The sequence below is a fragment of the Chiloscyllium plagiosum genome, chromosome 43 (genome assembly GCF_004010195.1).
Source record: "Chiloscyllium plagiosum isolate BGI_BamShark_2017 chromosome 43, ASM401019v2, whole genome shotgun sequence".
Taxonomy (NCBI): domain Eukaryota; kingdom Metazoa; phylum Chordata; class Chondrichthyes; order Orectolobiformes; family Hemiscylliidae; genus Chiloscyllium; species Chiloscyllium plagiosum.
The window spans coordinates 717,185-737,888 of NC_057752.1; the positions used below are offsets into that span (position 1 = coordinate 717,185).

General features: G+C 41.2%; 1 protein-coding gene across 4 annotated transcripts in view; it reads left to right on the top strand.

The window, feature by feature from the left end:
• The window catches only part of LOC122543279 (arf-GAP with GTPase, ANK repeat and PH domain-containing protein 1-like), a 200,698-nt gene that overhangs the window by 62,776 nt on the left and 117,218 nt on the right, over positions 1-20,704 (top strand). For 3 of the 4 annotated variants that reach the window (XM_043681769.1, XM_043681770.1, XM_043681771.1), the window contains exon 1: positions 4,499-6,299. The exons of the other annotated variant lie outside the window; for it this stretch is intronic. In XM_043681769.1, the coding sequence (XP_043537704.1) occupies positions 4,982-6,299 (1,318 nt within the window). In that variant the 5' untranslated portion in view covers positions 4,499-4,981. Of the gene's footprint in view, positions 1-4,498; positions 6,300-20,704 lie in introns of those variants that run through there. 4 annotated transcript variants of the gene reach the window in all.

Genomic DNA, 20,704 nt, shown 5'->3' on the forward strand with positions numbered 1-20,704 from the left:
GGGGAGATGAGTGTCTGTGAGAGTGTGTGTGTATATGTATGTATGTGAGTGTAAAGGGATATAAGGAGAGGCTGTGTGCTTGAGTGTGAGTGTGGATGTGTATCAGTGAGCGTATGAGAGAGAGCTTGTGTATGAGAGAGGGTCTGTGTGTGTGTTTAGTGCAGTAGGGTCAGCTATAGTGTAACATGAACCGAAGGTCCCGGTTGAGACCATCCCCATAGGTACACAGCACTGATCCTTGTGGCACACCACTGATCACAGGCCTCCAGTCTGAAATGCAATCCTCCACCACCACCCTCTGTCTTCTACCTTTGAGCCAGTTCTGTATCCAAATGGCTAGTTTTCCCTGTATTTCATGAGATCTAACCTTGCTAACCAGTCTCCCATGAGAAACCTTGTTGAACGCCTTACTGAAGTCCATATAGATCACATCTACCACTCTGCCCTCAATAATCCTCTTTGTTTACTTCTTCAAAAAACTCAATCAAGTTCGTGAGACATGATTTCCCACGCACAAAGCCATGCTGACTATCTCTAATCAGTCCTTGTCTTACCAAATACATGTAAATCCTATCCCTGAGGATGCCCTCCAAGAATGGGTGGCACGGTGGCTCAGTGGTTAGCACTGCTGCCTCACACCGCCAGTGACCCGGGTTTGATTCCAGCCTTGCGCGACTGTCTGTGTGGAGTTTGCACATTCTCCCCGTGTTTGCATGGGTTTCCTTCGGGTGCTTCGGTTTCTTCCCACAATTCAAAGATGTGCAGGTTTGGTGAATTGGCCATGCTAACATTGCCCATAGTGTTCAGGGATGTGTGGGTTAGGTGCATTAGTTAGGGTAAATGTAGAGTGTAATGGGAATGGGTCTGGGTGGTTTATACTTCGGAGGGTCACTGTGGACTTGTTGGGCCGAATGGCCTGTTTCCATACTGTAGGGATTCTATATTTTAAAAAAAAACCTGCCCACCACCGGTGTCAGGCTTACTGGTACATAGTTCCCTGGCTTTTCCTTACCAACTTTCTTAAATAGTGGCACCACGTTAGCCAACCTCCAGTCTTCTGGCACCTCACCTGTGACTATCGATGATACAAATATCTCAGCAAGGGCCCCAGCAATCACTTCCGTAGCTTCCCACAGAGTTCTCAAGTACACTTGATCAGGTCCTTGGGATTTATCCACTTTTATGCATTTCAAGACATCCAAGACTCCTCGAGGAATTTAAGTGTGTACAAGAAAATTTTCTGATTCAGTATGTGGATGTGTCTACTAAAGAAGGTTTAAAACTTGACCTACTCTTGGGAAATAAGGCAGGGCAGGTAACTGAGCTGTCAGTGGAGGAGCACTTTGGGGCCAGCGACCATAATTCTATTAGTTTTAAAATCGTGGTGGTAAAGGATAGACCAGATTTAAAAGTTGAAGTTCGAAATTGGAGGAAGGCTAATTTTGACGGGATTAGGCAAGACCTTTCAAAAGCTGATTGGGGGCAGATGTTCGCAGGTAAAGGGACGGCTGGAAAATGGGAAGCCTTCAACAATGAGATAATGAGAGTCCAGAGACACTATGTTCCTGTTAGGGTGAAAGGAAAGGCTGGTAGATGTGGGGAATGGTGGATGACTGGAGAAATTGAGGTTTTGGTTAAGAAAAAGAAGGAAGCATTTCATTTCATAAATAATTACAAATTTTTACATTGTTTATTAGATTTGGAGAAGAACTTAGCAGCAAAATCCAAACATGTTCATTCCAGTAGAGACAGCATTGTAGATAAAGGGCAGAGCAGATTACAACAGTAAAGTGTAATGTACTGTGAGTAACAAGTTACTTGCTAAGCGTGTCTTCCTTTGTCTACAATACTGCTCTCACTGGTAAACATTGAACTGCATGTCACTTAAAGCAATATTTTTCAATGAAAATTGTTTAATTAAAAGCTTCTTAGTGTGATTACAGCAGACCTGTTTCAGTGACACTTGCAAGAATGTGTCATTACCTGCAATGGTTTGGAACTTCTTTGCTTGTAGTTTTACCATGCTGTGTTTTAAGTGAACAATAATGCTAACTTTTTAATCTCAGTTTCTGAAGGTACTTAGCAGCAGAGATTTACATCAGATGCTCAGCATCCGCAGTGTTTTATTTCAGAATTTCCAGGATTAACTCTGCAGCTTTTCCAGTCTGATGGTAGCTAAAGGTGAAATAACCAGCAGTCTTTGTGGACTTTTTGTGTGCATTCAATACAGAGAGCAGCAAAGTTGACAAAAGGCAGTAAAACATTGAACCACAGCTTGAAAGCTTTGATTGAGCAATTTTCATTGAAAATATTTGCTTTAAGCAGTGCGCAGCACAAGTGAGAACAGTAATACAAAGAAAGGGACAAGTTGGAGGATGTCATACTTAAAATTATACAAGATTCTGGTCAGACCACAGTTTCAGTTCTGCTATAACACAGTAGTTCCATTCTCGCTCAATCGTGTTACAAGAAAATCATGTAATAGCAGCACCATTTAAACTAATGGGGCCAGAATTGCATTATAACCAATACATGCTTATTGGTTAGAAACAGTGTCCCCACTTTGTCAATTGCATTATAGAGGATTTGCATTAACGAAATGCGTGTTATAGCTGAACGACTTTTTTTGAGTCCAGTTAAGGTCATAGAGACACTATTAATATATTCATAAAATGGAATTCGTGCAGGGGAGGACTACAAGGGTGATTATGAGGAAAGAGATCAGCGCTCAGAAAATCCTCCAGTAATAATTTTGTGTGGGTCCTCCGGCACTGACCAAACTGAAATTTGCTAGCACAGTGGAAGAGAGGGCACCTCATTTACAAGGGCCAGGTGGCATAAACGCTACTTGGGGCACATCTTGGGCTCTCACCTGGCTATGACTATTGGAAAACCCTGGTGCTTGTCCTGGGGAGTAGGGATTGTCCAGGTGGCACGCCCTCATATTCACAAATGGTCCTTTAAGCCCCCAAAAGAGGAAGCTGGTTTGTACCATTTTAAAAACAGTAGTTTGAAAATTCATTGAGGGTGGAATGGGGTGGTCTGGAGCCTATCTATGTCTCTGAGCCAGCTGGTTATGCTGTGACTTAGTTACTTGGTGTAATGTTCACCACTATCACACTAGACCCAACTGGAACCTGAGGTTGGAGTGGATAGTCTGAGTTTGGGAGAACTCATCCCTGAGCATCATTTACCTTTCAAGGGGTGGACAGAAATTCTGTCCTCACTGCTCATAGTAGAAAGTCCAGCCAGTCAGGAACCAATTAGGTTCCTTGGGAATTTGATTCTGATGCAAGGTCACTGACCTGAAATGTTAACTGTGTTTCTATTTCCGCAGATGCTGCCAGACCAGCTGAGTATTTACACCATGTTCTGTTTTTACTTTAGATTTCCAGCATCTACAGTATTTTGATTTTTTTTTAACCCTGGTTCCTCTTGCTGGCATTCCATTGGATGCAGTAGGAGATATGCCGAACTCTGATGGAATTTATTTTTGGCTTAACACAGAAAGGAGCCATCCGAGAGATGATTATATAGAGTTATGCAAGATAGTTAGTAATATAATAAAAGGTTAATCTGAAATAGTACTTAAAATGAAATTGTGGGAAGAAGATTGAGGATGCAAGTAGAAACTGCTAATAGCCAAATTTAAAACTGACATCAGGAAATTCTTCTTCACTCAGGAGAGTGTTCAGCACTTGAAAATGAGTGTATCTGTCGAATGGTCAGAAGTGAACATCTAACCTCCAGTGTGATACATTTTTATTTTAAGAGTGTGTTTAACTATTTATTTCAGTCTGTACCAGAAATTTGGATTATGTACTGGCTGCTGTCATGTGACATTAAGCTGACTTTTTAAAAAAATGTTTAATCCACTGGCCACTACTTTATTTTATTTTTATTTGGTGCATTGCAGACACCACCTCTTTTCATGTTTGAGACATATGCAGCCAATTGACTTGTTAGATTTGATGTTGAAGATGTTGAATTCCTGTCTACTGTGTGATTTACTTAAATTGTTATTGAGATTGACAGTTGTAGTCTTCCCATGATTTTAGGAGGTTTTGTCTCATGCTGTCTTCTCACTGTCTCTCCTGCCAATCAACATGGTATCCACCCATTTTCTGACTGAAATTCTGAGTGTGTTTTTTTGTTGTAAATTGTAGCTCACACAAACAGCTTGCTGGCTCTCTTCCCTTTAATGTGAGATGTCATCCTGCATCCATGTTGCTTCATCCGCAGTAATTGCCTTACTGACAAATGAGGGATGGATTTCTACACAAACTATTAACACTGAGCAACCTATCACCCCACTCATCCTCTCTATACGGTAGTTGATAGTTCTACCACTTTTAAATAATGATCAAATTCCTAATGTAGGTGTATTAATGAAGGAGTGGCTGAAGTGGGAGGAGGTAACCATTAAACATAAGGCATTGTTTCCTTGGAGCTGAAAGGGGATGGGAATTCCAGTCCACATTTTCCAGAAGACCCCCACTGAGCTTTTCAGGTCTGAATCAATGTGAATTCTCAATGTATACTCTGGTGTCTTCATTATCTCATCAAGCTGTTTGATCCAAGAAGTGTTGAAAGGATTTCAGTGGTTACCTCCTCAGAATTGGGGCTTGCTTCATCTTATTTTCAGCCTTGAAATGTTTTTGTATAATTTTCTCCCCCTGTTCAGTATATCCTCCACTTGTTTTTGGCACCTGATATGCAAATAGGAATATGTCCGGAAACCTTGGAAAGAGAGCTGCAGCTGTGGTAAGGGAAGGGTGGGGGGGTGTCTGTATTGTGTAATGAGGATGCTTCATGCCTCGGATGATCTCTATTCTGCAGCGCAAAGCATGCATCCTTTTGTATTACATTGTGGAATCTAAGAAGCCTAACACACAGAGAATTGTTGTCCGGATGGGTGGTCTGTGATGGGAAGGGGCCATGAGCCTTTCAGAGCCCCGTGCTACCTTCGTACTCTGAACCCATGAACAGAGGAGCAATCTTGCAACGAAGGACTACTTTTCATATCTCTCTCACGCTAGTGAAATTAGAGCCTCTGAGCGATGGAGGCAGTGGGAGTGAGACTTGTCAGAGGGACAAAGCTACCTCATCGGAAGAGGAACCTGATGCCAAGGCTGCAGGAAAGATTTCTTTATTGTACGGCAACAAAAATGCTTCTGGCCAGCGACCTAAAGGTCCCCAAAATTTGAGGTTAAATGTTATCGAGAATGTGGAGCCAATTGAATCTAGAACAATAGATGATCGAAGCAGCTTCAGTATTCGAAATGATGAATTGGGTGCTGGTGCCAGATCAGCCTGGGTTGAAGTGCATGAATTACCAAGCAAAGTCCAAGTTGAACCAACGCTAAAATCTGTGAATAAATCTGAAAATGTAGGATTGTTGTCTTTTTCTACACTCTGTGCCAAGTCCACAGGCCAGTGCAGACATACTGATTTTAATGGTGCTAATGAGAAGAATCAAGATGATCACATTCAACCCCCATGCCAGTTGTGTGCTGTTGCCAAGATTGAGGAGAATCTTGCCAGTCCTTTGGCTTTGGAGAAAAGCCACACGAAAACACAGACTGAAGTTGACCATCCGAGAAGATCTGAGGCAGAAGGAGTCTTGAAAGATCAAACTGAGAAAGCCATGAGCCTTCACATCCCACCAGAGCAATCACTAGAAAGTAAATGTCTTGATATTCAAATCGAGAAGAAAGCTCAAGTTGAAAGGGACCTGCCACAAGAAAAGGCTATGACTGTTTCTCAACATGTGGAGAAAAGTAATGTAAAACCTAAGCCCCAATCTCTGCCTGTGATTGCTGAGAAAAGTCCAGGTATGCTGAGAAGTTCCAGTGGCAACCAGGGTAAAGCTGAACCAATTAAAACCTCAGGGAAAAAGGAAAAGAATCTTCGTCATACCAACTGCTTGTCTTGGCAAGAGACTGAAATGAAGATGAAAATTCAAATGAGTAACAGGAAGTATTCCAGAGTAGAAAGCCTGAGGAGCACTGGGGAGATGTTCCACAGGAGAGGTACACAGGTAACAACTGAACAAGGGAAGGGAAAGAGCAGAACACTGGATAACAGTGACATTCATACTCTTTCTGAAGACCTTGAACAAGGCCGGGGCATCCCAACGCCAGAGAGAACCAAGTCCAATGCACGGGATCGAAAGATGTTAAAATTTATCAGTGGAATTTTCACCAAGAGTGCAGGCGCTGTGTCTGTCTCACCTGCAAGTGGTGGATTAACTCAAAGGGAGTTTGCTGCTGGAGCCAAAGGTCCCTCCTCAAATCAAAGTAAGCACAAAATTAGCTCAACTTACTCTTTTTAAATCAGTTTACTGATGTTTGTCCTGGGCTACAAAGACATTTATCTGCTTTTTTTTGAAGGAAAAAATATCCCCAATCCAATTTTCTTGCCTCACATACTGAAAATGCTGAATCCTAATGGGCCATTCTGGGTTCCCTTGCATACTTCAGCTAGATGACCATTCTACATGCATTGGTCTCGACACTCCGAGTCGCATTAATCTTCAGAGGCATCACAGATAAACCTGGTATTGTCCTCAATCACCATGTGCTAGTGAGAGCACACTTCCTAGCTGGAGTCTCTGGATAGCAGTTAAGAAAGAAGACCCTAGTTATAGAGACTGTCTCTATGTTACACAGCTAATATTGTTTTCCCTCTTCCACTCCCATCCTCGGGGTACTGACTGGGATCATCAACTAACTTGATGCTGCCAGGGATTAAACTGGCACTTTACAAAGAAGTAATATTTAATCAGCCATCAATGGGATTTAGTGTCACCCTACCTGCTCTATCTGAAATTGGCTCCAATCCGAAACAATATGGTTGACTTTTAATGCCCCCAGGGCTCTTAAGGAAAGGGAATAAATGCTGTTTTATAAGATTTGCCCACCAAAAAAAATGCTGTTAACCTCAGAATTGAGTCGTTTCTCTTAGAAGATAAAAGATTAAGGATTGATTTAATAGCAGTGTTTAGTTTTATGAAGGATGGAACAGAATATTTAAGACATGCTGTCTCCAACAATTGACAAGCTGCAAATAAGAAGGCATTGGTGTAAGATCATGAGATTTAGGACAGAGAGCAAGAGAATTGTTTTTTCACACAGGGTTACAAAGCTGTGGAATGCACTGCTGGAGTTTAGTGATTAAAACAAAAATCATATTAAGATACAAGAATTATTGAAGAATAAAAAGGATAACAGGAAATGGGAGTGGAGTGCAGACATCAGATAAGGATTACAGATTATGTGGACTTTAAACACCAGCATGGACTGGTTGGGGCAAAAGGCCAGTTACCATTTCCACATCATTGTGTAAACAATAGCCTTTTTTTGATGGGATTGGAGTATGTCAATCTTCCAGTCTGTTATGCCAGAGGCCCATGTACTGTGTTCTTGACCTAAGCCATGAATTTGGAGTGGGTGTCAAGAACAAGGCACTTTGCAAGAGCAAACTTTTGTGCAGCCTTTTTCTCCTCAAATAGAATTGGAATCAGCAGAGGGCTGGAAGCAGGTTGGCTGTCCCTCTCTCTCCTAAAGGGTGGGTGAGTTGGGAACAGAATGTGTTAAATGGAACAGTTGTGTAGCTCATCAAAAGAAGGATAAATATTACAATGGGATACTTCTAGCAGTGCCTACATTGTGTTTGGCTGTATGGAGAAAGAGAAAAACTGGACTAAATGGAAGAAGCACGTCTCAGTCTGATGGACTTTTCTTGTTCTGGATAGTAAGAATACAGACTGTGCTGCAAAGAGATTGAGTAAAGGAAGAACTTCCATTTATTTACTGTCTTTTATGATCTTTGGACATCCCAAAGCACTTTACAGCCAATGAAGTATGTTTGAATTGTAGTCACCATTGTCGAAACGTAGAAAATGTAGAAAAATCAAATAGTTGTTATGCAATTCAGAACTTTGAGTATTCTTGAAAACAATTTGTCAACGCTTTTCACCTTGCACTCATCAGGACAATTCACACAAAATACCAATGTAAAAGAAAAATAACATTTAGCTGTATGAGAGGAGAGAGCTGATTGGTGGTTGACAAGGGAGCTCTGATTGAAAGAGGCATTGCTAGGGTAACATTCTGACTGATGATGACTGACAGTTAACTGCTAAACTTTGTTTAAATTTTAAACCAGGCAGATTGACTCTGATTGGTCAAGGCATTGCCCTGGAAAATGAACCAGAGAAAGTCTTTCACCTAGTTTGTTACATTGCAATAGGCGACTGTATATAAATGTCCTTTCTATCTGCAAAAAACAAGTCTGTAATCATTAATTTACATAGCTTCCAGTACACGAATGTGCATCACACTGCAAGCCTGACAGTCTATCCTAAATTGATGGTCAGCCCAATTCTGTGAGTGCTCAACATTACTTTGCAAATGTCAGTCATGGAATCAGATCAACGTTGGACACTTCTGAGTTTTGCAAGCACAGGCTGCTTGGGTATGGTCAGTGTCTTGCTTACTGTGAATTCTAAAAGGATATACTGTTTAATATTATCCAATCTTTAGGATGCTTGGCATAGACACCTATCATCACACAGAGCCTTGAAATTCATATACTGTATTATTCATTGTCTGACAGATAAGACTGGCAGTCATCATCCAACTGGTGCATTCTTCATGGCAATACCTCTGATAATCAGAGTCCTCTTGCGAACCAATCTGTTCTTCTTTCATATTGTATAAATGTTGTTCTCCATTTACATTGGTATTTCTTGTGAATTGTCCTGGTGGGTGCAAATGGGTGTATATTTTTAGCAATATCCAAATGTAAGAAATGCGCCAGCTACAAACACTAGTGAGATCATGACCAAATAATATGTTGTTGTGTGTAATATTGACTGAGGGATGAACATTAGCTAGGTCACTAGGGAAACTCTTCCCTGGGATCTTTTATGTCCAATTGAACGGGCACATAGGGCTTTGGTTTAGCATCTCATCTGAAACATGGCATTGGTGATGATGTAGAAAACCTTCAGTCCTGCACTGGAGTATCAGATTGAAATGGAAATTATGAGCTTCAGTCTGGAGTGAAATGTGAACCCAAACTTGATGTCTGTGCAGCAAGTATATAAATGCAAAGACTTACAACTGTAAATAGGTTGTATCCTTATATAAGGTAATGGTAAGACTCTATCTGTGGTACTGTGTGCAGTTCATAGAATTCCTACAGTGTGGAAACACACAATTTGGCCCAACAAGTGACACCAATGCTCCAAAGAGCATCCCACTCAGACCCAAGCCTGCATTTCCTGCAGCTAATGAACCTAATCTACACATCCCTGAACACTATGGGCAATTTAGCATGGCCAATCCACCTAACTTGCACATCTTTGGACTGGAGGGAACTGGAGCACCTGGCAGAAACTCACGCAGACACAGGGAGAACATGCAAACTCCACACAGACTGTCGCCCAAGGTTGGAATCGAACCCAGGACCCTGGCACTGTGAGGGAGCAGTGCTAACCACTGAGCCACTGTGCCTAATCACAGAAAGGACTTTACTGCCCTTCCTGGGGGACATAGGGCAATAGAGATGATTTCAGATATCATGACAGTCGGAGGTCACCTCTTGTTGCGATATCAATTCTGTTCCTGATTTTGTCAAGGAAACTGCCTTGCACAATCCACTCTCAACCAAATATGCTGAGGGAAAGGTAATAAAAAATATTTGGACATTTTCCCACAGAGTTGGAAATTTATTCGGCAGAGCATTTGTGAGTATTTCCAGTTTTAGCAATCAGTTTACTAATTTTGTATGATGCAACAAAACCCTTCTCTAGTTTCTGTGACTTTTGAGTAAGCATTTGTTTCAGCGTTGGCCTTCTCTCAAAATTATCTCGAAGATTTTTGAAGAGATCTAAGGGTTTAACCTTCTTATCTGGATGCAAGGTATCCAAATGTTTTTTCAATTTGCTTGGCCTCGTGTTTTCATTTGACAATATAGTCATGCAGTTCAAACACATGGGCAAAGATGGGTTTTGTGGAGATGCGATAAAACCACACGATAAGTATTCCACTGAACACTGCCAACATGTTTTTTTCGCCAAGGAATATATGGGTAGAATTATTTCTGAAAATAATAAAAATAATCATGAGGCACTTCTTACAAGGAAAATAATGAGCAAATGAACTAGGATAAAAAAGGCCTAGCAAGACAGGCTGATCTTCGGATAATGAAGCATGGTGATAATGGATGCAAGAGCCCTTGATTGAATACTTTAACCCAGTGCAGTATGATACGTGACTGACTCTGAAGTGAGGCTGTGTAGGAGGAGCTTAAGCAATTAATTTACCAGGTGCGCTGAATTCAAACTGTGCGTTAAAGAGCCTCCCTATTAAAGGAGGGAAACTATTGACTCCAATGAAGGTTGTTGCTTGGGTATTTCATGGGTTCAGTTACCAGGGCCCCGATAAACCCTTGGGGCTCCCCTTCTCACAGTTTTCAGTCTGTGGCCCCCTTCAAATATGCCAGGACCACTAAGGGGACTATATGATCCCTGTTAAGAATGGCTGCCCGAAAGTAAGGGAAGACCTTGAAGAACGGAGATAAGGAGAAACGTCTTTACCCAGAGAGTGGTGAATCTATGGAATTCATTGCCACAGAAGGCCGTGTAGGCCAGGTCATTGAGTATATTTAAGATGGAGATAGATAGGTTCTTGATTGTCAAGGGGATCAATGATTACGAGGAGAAAGTGGAAGAATGGGGTTGAAAAACTTATCAGCCATGATTGAACGTTAGAGCAGACTCGATGGGCTGAATGACCTAACTTCTGCTCCTACGTCTTATGGTCTAAATATATGTTGCTTCAAAGAGAAGGAACTGTGGACACAGAATACAGATATCTCTGCATTTCCCCAAGAGGGGCAGATAACTGACCATCAAGAAGGGATTGGTTGACTGAATAGCATTTTCTAAGAGGATAAATGAGAGAGCAAATAGAACAATTTCACATCATGGATTTGTGTGTAGTGGAGGGGAAATTGCCTTTACTGATGGAGATTAATCTTGTGATCACTTATGATGTCTGTTGAGTATAATTTGTGTAAAGAATGAATGATACAGTAAGTTCTCAGGCCTGGAATAAAGTTGAGTGAAACAGATGGATGAAAATTTCATGTTGTTGACCAGAAGGGAACCATGTGCATTCTGAATAGACCCAATTCCTAGTGGGGCCACAGCACAAAACAGCCTCGAATTGGCTATTTCACAGGATTGTAGTGTGGGAAATGAAATATTTGTTGTCATTTAAAGTGTCACCCTTTCACGAAAGGGATTTTTTTGGTAAACACACTTCTGTTTCAATATGGAATATTAGTTTCTTTTTTTCTGAAAATGATACATTTGTTCTAACTTCAAAGCATACATTCTAGAGCATTCAACTATCTTTCTTGTCTGTTAATTTACAATCCTCGACAGCAGTTATCTCTGATCGTCTATCTTAAATATTCCATGTACCAGCCACAATCCATTCACTACCAGTTCACCTGACGTGTTCCAACTTTCAGAAATCCAATCTACTCACTTTAAGTTGTTCTGGAATTTCCCCTCATCCTTCCAAAGGTTTTCTGTTGTCTTAAAACAAAATTGAGTAGGGCATCAGATAGGGCATCCTCTACCAAAATACCCTGCACCTACTGCTGCTCAAGAGCTAAATAACAGATTCTAGCTGCATGCTAGCCTTTTGACAGAAAGGAAGGACTTCCATTTATATAGCACCTTTCTTGATTTTGATCTCAACTGGGAAGTGCACACCCCAGTGTTGAAATTAGCTATAGAGAGCAGGAAGGCTCTGGGTCTGTTCCCTCGGCCCCAGGCATGATGAGTTAATGGGTCTCAGCATGAATAGTACCATAATTGGTCTCATTGCCATGAGGTGAAAAGAGGAAAGATTGTGCAGAGTTCCCACTCCTTTAGCCTGATTTTAACTCTGTGTAAATGAATAGGTTTTGTGTCTGGATTCTAGTCTTGAACTCAGCAATGATGCCCTTCACAAAACCAAAAACATCCCAGTGCTATATAAATTGTTACCGTGGGCGGCACGGTGGCACAGTGGTTAGCACTGCTGCCTCACAGCGCCAGAGACCCGGGTTCAATTCCCGCCTCAGGCGACTGACTGTGTGGAGTTTGCACGTTCTCCCCGTGTCCGCGTGGGTTTCCTCCGGGTGCTCCGGTTTCCTCCCACAGTCCAAAGATGTGCAGGTCAGGTGAATTGGCCATGCTAAATTGCCCGTAGTGTTAGGTAAGGGGTAAATGTGTGGGTTGTGCTTCGGTGGGGCGGTGTGGACTTGTTGGGCCGAAGGGCCTGTTTCCACACTGTAAGTAATCTAATCAGAACTAAAATATCCCAGTGCTATGTAAATTGTCACAGAACTGAAATATTCCAGTGCTATATAAATTGTCACAGAACTAAAACATCCCAGTGCTATGTAAATTGTCACAGAAAACAAGAATGCTTGAGTGAAGTGCTGGCACCCACAAAAGCATAACCCACAAGACTCAACATCTGAAGGGGATTAAACAGGCTTTCCTACTTGTAACCAAAATTTTCAGGTCTGCTCTGGAAACTGTCATCAAAATATATGAACGTGAATAAATTCTGCACTGCTTTTAAGTTTTTAAAGTTTCTTCCTGTTTTGTATTTTCATCTGATTGAGTCACTGAGTGACCAGTTAAAGTAGATTGTAGGACAGAGCTAATAAATTGGTTGGTGTAATCAGAGGCTCAGTAAACCCTTGGCCTGAGCAATGCATTTTTTTAAAAGCATGGCTAGATATCTCATCCAAATTTGCCTGTCTTGCTGTCTGTCTCTCTTTGTAGAGATCTCCAGGTGATCTATCTCAATAGTGTGTTTCTTCTGGACAGTAACTTGGTAAAATAAACAATGGAGGAAATTGGGTATTAATGATGATTGTTCTCAAATTATATCGTGAGCTCTTACTAGAGACTGCATTGTGCTATTATGAATAATAATATCCTCTGTATAAACGTGCATCTGTAGACTGCAAGTCTTGTACTCTGCACACTTCCTGTAACACTTGATGTAGCACTTCCTTCTGCCACACTTTTTCGTTGTGCTTAATCAGAGCTGAATTGATTATAATTGCCCTCAAATTTTTTTCTAATCTCCAAGCATTTTTAAAATTACTTTTATCTCTGGTTGAATCTGATGTATGGTCAGAAAGTGTACAATGAAGGAAGGATCAAGCTTGACTGTAATGCAGTTACATTAAAATATCCTGTCAGTCACTATCTAATCTCAAACTGAAGAATGGCCACTACAATGAGATTCTGGGAAGCAACCTATGGCTGCCACTATTTCTTAGTAGCAGATGATGGAGCATAACATTGAATAGAATCATAGAATGAAAGGACACAGGAGGAGATTATTTGGCTCAAACTGTTTGTGCCTACTCCTTGGAAGAGCTATTGATTAGTCCCATTCCCCTGCCCTTTCCTCCTACTTGAAAGTTATTTTTCCCTTTTCTCATGTGTATCTCCAATTCTCTTTTGAAAGTCTTTGTTGAATCTGCTTTCATCATTCTTTCAGACAGTGTATTCCAGCTCACAATATGCTGCATTAAAAAAAAATCTGGTCCTTTTGCCAAATTTTCCATCTGGGTCCCCTGGTTACTGACCTTTCTGCAAATGGAATCCGTTTCTTCCTCTCTATCAAATCCATTGTAATTTTGAATGCCTCTTTTAAATCTCCCCTTAGCTTTCTCTGCTCCAAGGAGAACAATCCCAGTTTCTCCAATCTCTTCTCATTAACTGAAGTCCTTCACACTAGTATCAATCTGGTAAATCTCCTTTACACCCTCTCCAAGGCCTTGACCATCCTTCCTGAATTGGACACCTTACTCCGGCTGACACCTCACTGCTTTTATAAATCATTGATTTTATATCTATGTGCAAGGGGCAATTGTAGAATCTTTGCACACTTTCTATAATTTCAGTTTACATGGTTGCATGTAAACTTTGTCCTGCCCAGCTATTCCAGTATTCACTTTTTTGTGCTGTAGTTCTGGTTCTTGTAATTGAGCTGGATTAACTCCAGTAAAGGATGTACAATTTCCATCATATGTATATGTCTGTGTCTCTGTACCTGTGGTGTGAATCTTGAATTACTAGTAACAGTCTGGTTGAAGTACCATGTTTCTAGAATTGCATTTCTCTTTCCTTCATGATGTTTCATAGCTAAGCAACTCAAAGCCATGATCAGTGCCTTGCAGAGTCCATTACACACTGATGTCAATCAGCAATCCTGTTTAATGTGTCCATCCTCTGCCCCATTGCAGCCTATTGAGACTGAAGCTAATTGTATTTCTCCCATGATTGAGGTCTATACCTGAGTTCAGCTAACTTGGGTACGGACCAGCAATTGATACTGAAGTCTCCACGGTCTGTGTACTTCAGTGCCACCAACTCTGCAGTTGAGGGCAGCTGGCAAATAATGGCAAATCCTGTATTTCAAATGTGAAGACACAGGTTAGAATTCTCAGTGAGTCATAGAGTCATAGAGATGTACAGCATTCGGCTATTATGGGAGAGAGTTCCATAGGCAGGAGATAGTGGGTTGTGAAGTTTGACATCTGCTTATTTCATGCAGATATTTTTGATTGATACAGAAAATGAGGCATAGATTGCTTCGTTCACAAAGACATGAAAATTAATATTTCTCTTGGCACCTGTCCAAACCATATTTTAATTCGCTGTTGTTACTAAAGGGAAACAAGATCCAAGACATCATTAAAATGTTTTATAACTATACATTGTAAATAAAAACACGTCATCCTTTTTTTGCACGGTTGATTTGAAAGGTTCCCAGCAGTTCAGCCAGCCGCAATGTTCTGAGGACCTCCAGTGGGATGGGGATGGAGTTTCAGCAGGGTAGTATCACTTGTGATTTGGGTTAAGTATCATCCATATCAGTGTTGATTCATCCCTCTGTGTTGATTCTGTAAAGCACTTTAACTTGGGCAACCTGTGCCTGTCTCTCTTTTCATTTTTAGGTGATTGCTGCACTATTCTTTGTCTTTCTCCACCAATCTCCACCTCATCCCCACCTCTCCTACAGATGATGGTTACAGTTGGAGTTCCATGGATCCTGATCACTACCCCCGTGACATGAAAAACACTGACTGAGGATTGGGTTAAGATGAATATTCTAACATTATGCTGTTAAAGATGAGGTACAGGCTCTTTTGGTGCTGTGGTAGGAAGGATGTGGGTCAGAAAATAATTCCGCAGATAGAAAAGACATGTAAGAAAGGTAGTATTACAATAATCTTGGGGGACTTCAATATGGACTAGGAAAATCAGGTTGGCAGCAGATCTTAAGAAAAGGAATTCATGGAATGTCCACGAGATGGTTTTTGGTGCAACTTGTGGTAGACTCCACTAGGGAACAGGCAATCCTGGATTTAGTGATGTGTAATGAGGCAGGTTTGAATAGGGAACTGATGGTAAAAGAACCCCGAGAGACCAGTGACCATAATACGATAGAATCCAACCTGCAGTTTGTAAGGGAGAAGCTGGAATCAGAGGAAGCAATATAACAGTTGAGTAAAGGTAACTACAAAGACATGAGGGAGGAATTGGCTAGAGTTGATTGGAAGGGGAGCCTACCAGGGAAGATGGTGGAGCATCAACGGCAGGAGTTTCTGGGGGTAATTCAGGAGGCACAGCAGAAATTCATCCCAAGGAAGAAGAAACATGCTGAGGGGAGGATGAGGCAACCTTGACTGACATGGGAAGTCAGGAACAGCATAAAGACAAAAGAAAAAGCAAACAATGTGGTGAAGATTAGTGGGAAGCGAGAAGATTGGGAAACCTTTAAAAACCAGCAAAAGACAACTAAAAAAGCAATAGGGGGAAAAGATGAAACATGAGAGTACGTTAGCTAATAATAATGGAAGATTGTAAGAGCTTTTTTTTAGATATTTAAAAAGTAAGAGAGAGACAAGAGTAGCCATTGCAGTACTGGAAAATGAAGCGACAGAAGTCATAATGGGGAACAAACAAATGACAGAGGAACTGAATGGGTACTTTGTATCAGTCTTCATGGTGAAAGATACCTGCAACATACCAGAACTTCAAGAGAATCAGGGGGTAGAAGTGAGTGTAATGGCCATCACTAAGGAGAAAGTGCTGGGGAAGCTGAAAGGTCTGAAGGGGGATAAATCACCTGGACCAGATAGACTACACCCCAGAGTTCTTAAGGAATCACTGAGAGTCAGGGAGTGTTCCAGATGACTGGAAAATGGCTAATGTAACGCCCTTGTTTACGAAGGGAGGGAGACAGAAGATAGGAAATTATAGGCCAACTAGCCTGACCTCTGATGTTGGTAAGGTTTTAGAGTCCATTATTAAGGATGAGATTGCAGAGTACTTGGAAGTGATGGTTGAAATAGGGCGGAGTCAGCACAGCTTCAAGGGGAGGTCACGTCTGACAAATCTGTTAAGAGTTCTTTGAGGAGGTAGTGAGCAAGTAAGACAAAGGAGAGCCTTTGGATGTGATCAATTTGGATTTCCGGAAGGCCTTTGACAAGCTGCTACATAGGAGGCTGCTAAATAAGAGGAGAGCCCATGGCATGAATAGAGGATTGGCTGACTGGCAGAAAGCAGCAAGTAGGGATAAAGGTGTCCTTTTCAGGATCGCAGTTGGTGACTAGTGGAATTCCGCAGGGGTCAGTGTTGGGCCCATAACTATTCACGTTATACATTAACAATTCGGACAAAGGAACCGAGGTCATTGTTGCTAAGTTGCAGATGACACAAGGATGGGTAGAGGGACGGGTAGAGGGACAGGTAGTGTTGAGGAAGCGGGGAGGCTGCAGAAGGACTTTGATGTGCTTGGCGCGTGGGCAGAGAACTGGCAGATGGAATACAATGTGGGAAAGTGTGAGGTTATGCACTTTGGTAGGAAAAATAGAGGTGTAGGCTACTTTCTATACAGGGAAAAGCTTTGGAAATCTGAAGCACAAAACAACTTGGGAGTCCTAGTTCAAGATCCTCTTAAGGTTAAAATGCAAGTTCACTTGGCAGTCAGGAAGGCTAATGCAGTGTTGGCATTCATTTCAAGAGGGCTGGAATACAAAAGAAAGATGTACTGTTGAGGCTGTGTAAGGCCCTGGTCAAATTGGATTTGGAATGTTGTGAGCAGTTTTGTGTCCCATATCTTAGGAAAGTTGTGCTGAAGTTGGAGGGGCTCCAGAGGAAGTTTATAAGAATGACCCCAGGATGAAGGGCTTGTCATATGAGGAGCAGTTGAGGCCTCTGAGTTTGCACTCGATAGAGTTTGGACGGTTGAGGGGGTATCTGATTGAAATTTACAGAATGCTGAGAGGCCTAGATTGCACGGATGTGGAGAAGATGTTTCCACTAATAGGAGAGACTAGGACGTGAGCGCACAGCCTCAGAGTGAAGGGATGACCCTTTAGGACTGAGATGAGGAGGAACTTCTTCAGCTAGAGAGTGTTTAATCTATGGAACTCATTTCCACAGAGGGCTGTGAAGGCCAAGTCATTGAGGGCATTTAAGACAGAGCTAGATAGGTTCTTGATTATTAAGGGAATCAAGGGTTACAAGGAGAAGGCAGGAGAATAGGGCTGAGAAAAATATTAGTCATGATTGAATGGTGGAGCAGACTTGTTGGGCCGAATGACCTAATTTTGCTTCTGTATCTTATTTTAACCGACACATGCATATATATTTGTATGCCTGCAGGACTGTACTAATATTCATGACATCAAAATGGACATCAAAATTGAGAGCTTTTACAAAAACAAAAAATGTCCTAGCAGCTGTGATGTATTTGTTGCCTAAACAGACAACTTGAGGAATATAAATCATTATATTACACCATTATAGAATGTGGGATAGCAAACTAAAACTGCTGACTTTGTTTTGTTATGTACTGGCCAGGAATCTCTCTATTGTTTCAAATGGGAAAATACTTTGGATTTCTTAAGTGCTTACAAAGGATGATTGACTCAGTGTGTACTTGGTTCAAGAAAGATGTATAAATTCAGAGATTGTCTGTTCCCAGTTGGGAGCCAGGCTTGTGAAGAAAATTGTTTAAGAGTTGTTCACAATATTGCAGTATAGATTCTTCAACCTGTGCTGTCGTTGAGTTTTATTCATTTACAGGACATGAGGCCAGCATTTATTGTCCATTCCACTTGCCTTTGAGATGGTTCTGGTGAGCTGCCTTTTTGAACCGCTGGGGTCCATGTGGTGTTGGGACACCCAAAATGATATTAGGGAAGGAGTTCCAGGATTTTGACCCTGTAACAGTGAAGGAACAATGTTATAGTTCCAAGTCAGGATGGTGAATGATTAGAGGGGAACTTGTAGATGGTATTCCCATTTATGAGTGAAGTTCACTGAAAGTGCAAGGCAACTGAATTTCTCTTATGACTTTCTCTGCAGTGACTGGAGCCTCATGTCCATTTCTTTGTTTGAAAAAGCCAATTAGACAGGGTGTTAAGGAAACATGTCATCTTCCTTTCAGTTGCCATGAGAGTTTCTGACTCCGTAGCAATCCAACAGGTCTGAAGCTAGGTCTTAACTTGCCTCTACAGTTGGCCTGCCAGCTCTTTTTCCAATATATATTGGTTGTGGAAAATGACTCTGAAAACGTATTCTTTTGAGCCATTGTAAATCCAATGGGTCTCACAATGCAAGAGAAGTTTGTTGAAAGACTAGTAATTCTAAATTGCAGGAGAAAAGATCTATAATATGAAAACTACTATGAAACTGTTGAAAGGAAGAAATTGGTTCTATAAAAATCCAGCAGTTAAACTGACAAGCCTAATGTTATGTGTTGTGAAATAGTCCAAGGAAAACACTCCCATTAGATTTAAGTACATTTTTTAAATGTGAAATAGCAATTCAGATTTCATGTGGGCATATATTATAAATGGCTTGAGCACTAAGTGCTGCTTATTGAAGACCTCGCAGTTATCATTTCCCAGGAAGAAGGGGCTAGGATAGAATAGACCTTTTCTACACAAAGATGCATGTGTCTGTCTTTTAAAAACATGTTCAGGATAGCTTGATAGGAAATACCTTATGTTGTTCGTTCATCTCCACAAAAAGACTGAATAGGGCAATTGTAGTTTCAGCCTTTCTAAGTATAATTAAAACTCAGATACTTCCTCAATATAACATTGCTTGTGATGGGTCGGAAGGTGGCAACGACTTGGGTTGGGTGACTGAATGCTATTTTCATGTTGTTCAGATTGGGAATTTAAAAACAAAGGCATTGTGTTGAACTAGGAGTCAACAGTTGGGTACCAGCTTCCCACCTAGCCTGGTTTTTACCTATTTTTGTAATCAATCTGTTCAGAGATGTTATTATACACCTCTGGAGCAAGTTGGACTTGAACCTAGGCCTCCTTGTCAAAGGGTAGGAACACTGCAACCGTGCCACAAGAGGGCCTAGCCTAGTCCTTATAATGTGATCAATGATTAAACAAACTCGAGCTCCTCATTTCACACCAGAAGTTATCTTTGTATTGTAGCTTGGTGGCAATTGCCATTTTCTCCTTTGAAGGCTTTCAACCCGTTTATAAGATGTAACACTGACAGAATTTATTAAAGGCAAACAATCACTTGACTGTGAGGCAAAATAAACTGGAGATTCTAATCTGAAGCAGAGATCTGGCAGGAAGACCACCCTTGGTAATGAAGAAAGTAATGAAAACAAGCATAGTTTTCCATATTAATCATTTAAACAAAAATGCTTTGTTCCGACTCTCCTACCCTTGCTACTCTCATGCTGCATTGCAATTCTATGGTTCATTCAAATGGCTATTCCTAATGTGTGATTTCAAACATTGACTGTTATCAGTCTATTTGACTGTGCGGAAGAATCACCCACAAGCTAATTAGGAGCAGGAACACTGGCTTTTTCTCACTGCATCCTATTTTTGGGGTAGTAAGTTGCTTGGAATAACCTAGATTTTATTTCATTTTGAGAGGTGGGTAGTAGTGTTTATTGCCTCTCCCTATTGGCCACACTGTGTGGGCCTAGAGATTGCAATTTGTAGTTGACTGAAGTTGACTTTTAACTCTGATCCCCATAGCACAAAATTTAGATTGGTGCTCAATGATGTACTGAAGGGAATGTTCACTATCAGAGGTCCTTTCTGCCTTCTCAAGTGGGGACGTAACAGATTCCATAACAATATTTCATAGAAGAGTAAGGGAATTCTCCCTGATATCCTAGTCAATGATTTGCCCTCAATCAACACCACAAACATGGTTATTTGAGCATTATCATGTTGCTATATGTGGAGTTTGCTGTGCACAAATTCATTACTATATCTCCTGCAGTAAAGCTGTGGGTACACTGCGAAAGTACTTCCTTGGTTGTAAAGTGCTTTGAGATGTCCTAAGGCTGTGAAAGGTGCGATAAAAATGCAAGTTCAGCTCAAGCTACATCTTTTGTCTATTTTTGTCTTTTTTTATTTTGAAAGCCAGGGTTAATCTCCAAATTGAGTTTCTCCAAACTGAGTGATCTAGTTGCCTGTTGACTGATTGGATATTAATGAGTGTTGAATAAGTCTCATTTTTAGAATGAAGCGAGAGGTTAAAAGCAATGCAGTTCAAGGTCATGTAAGTGTCTAAATTGGCTTGTGTTTTGGCCTATTAGTCTAT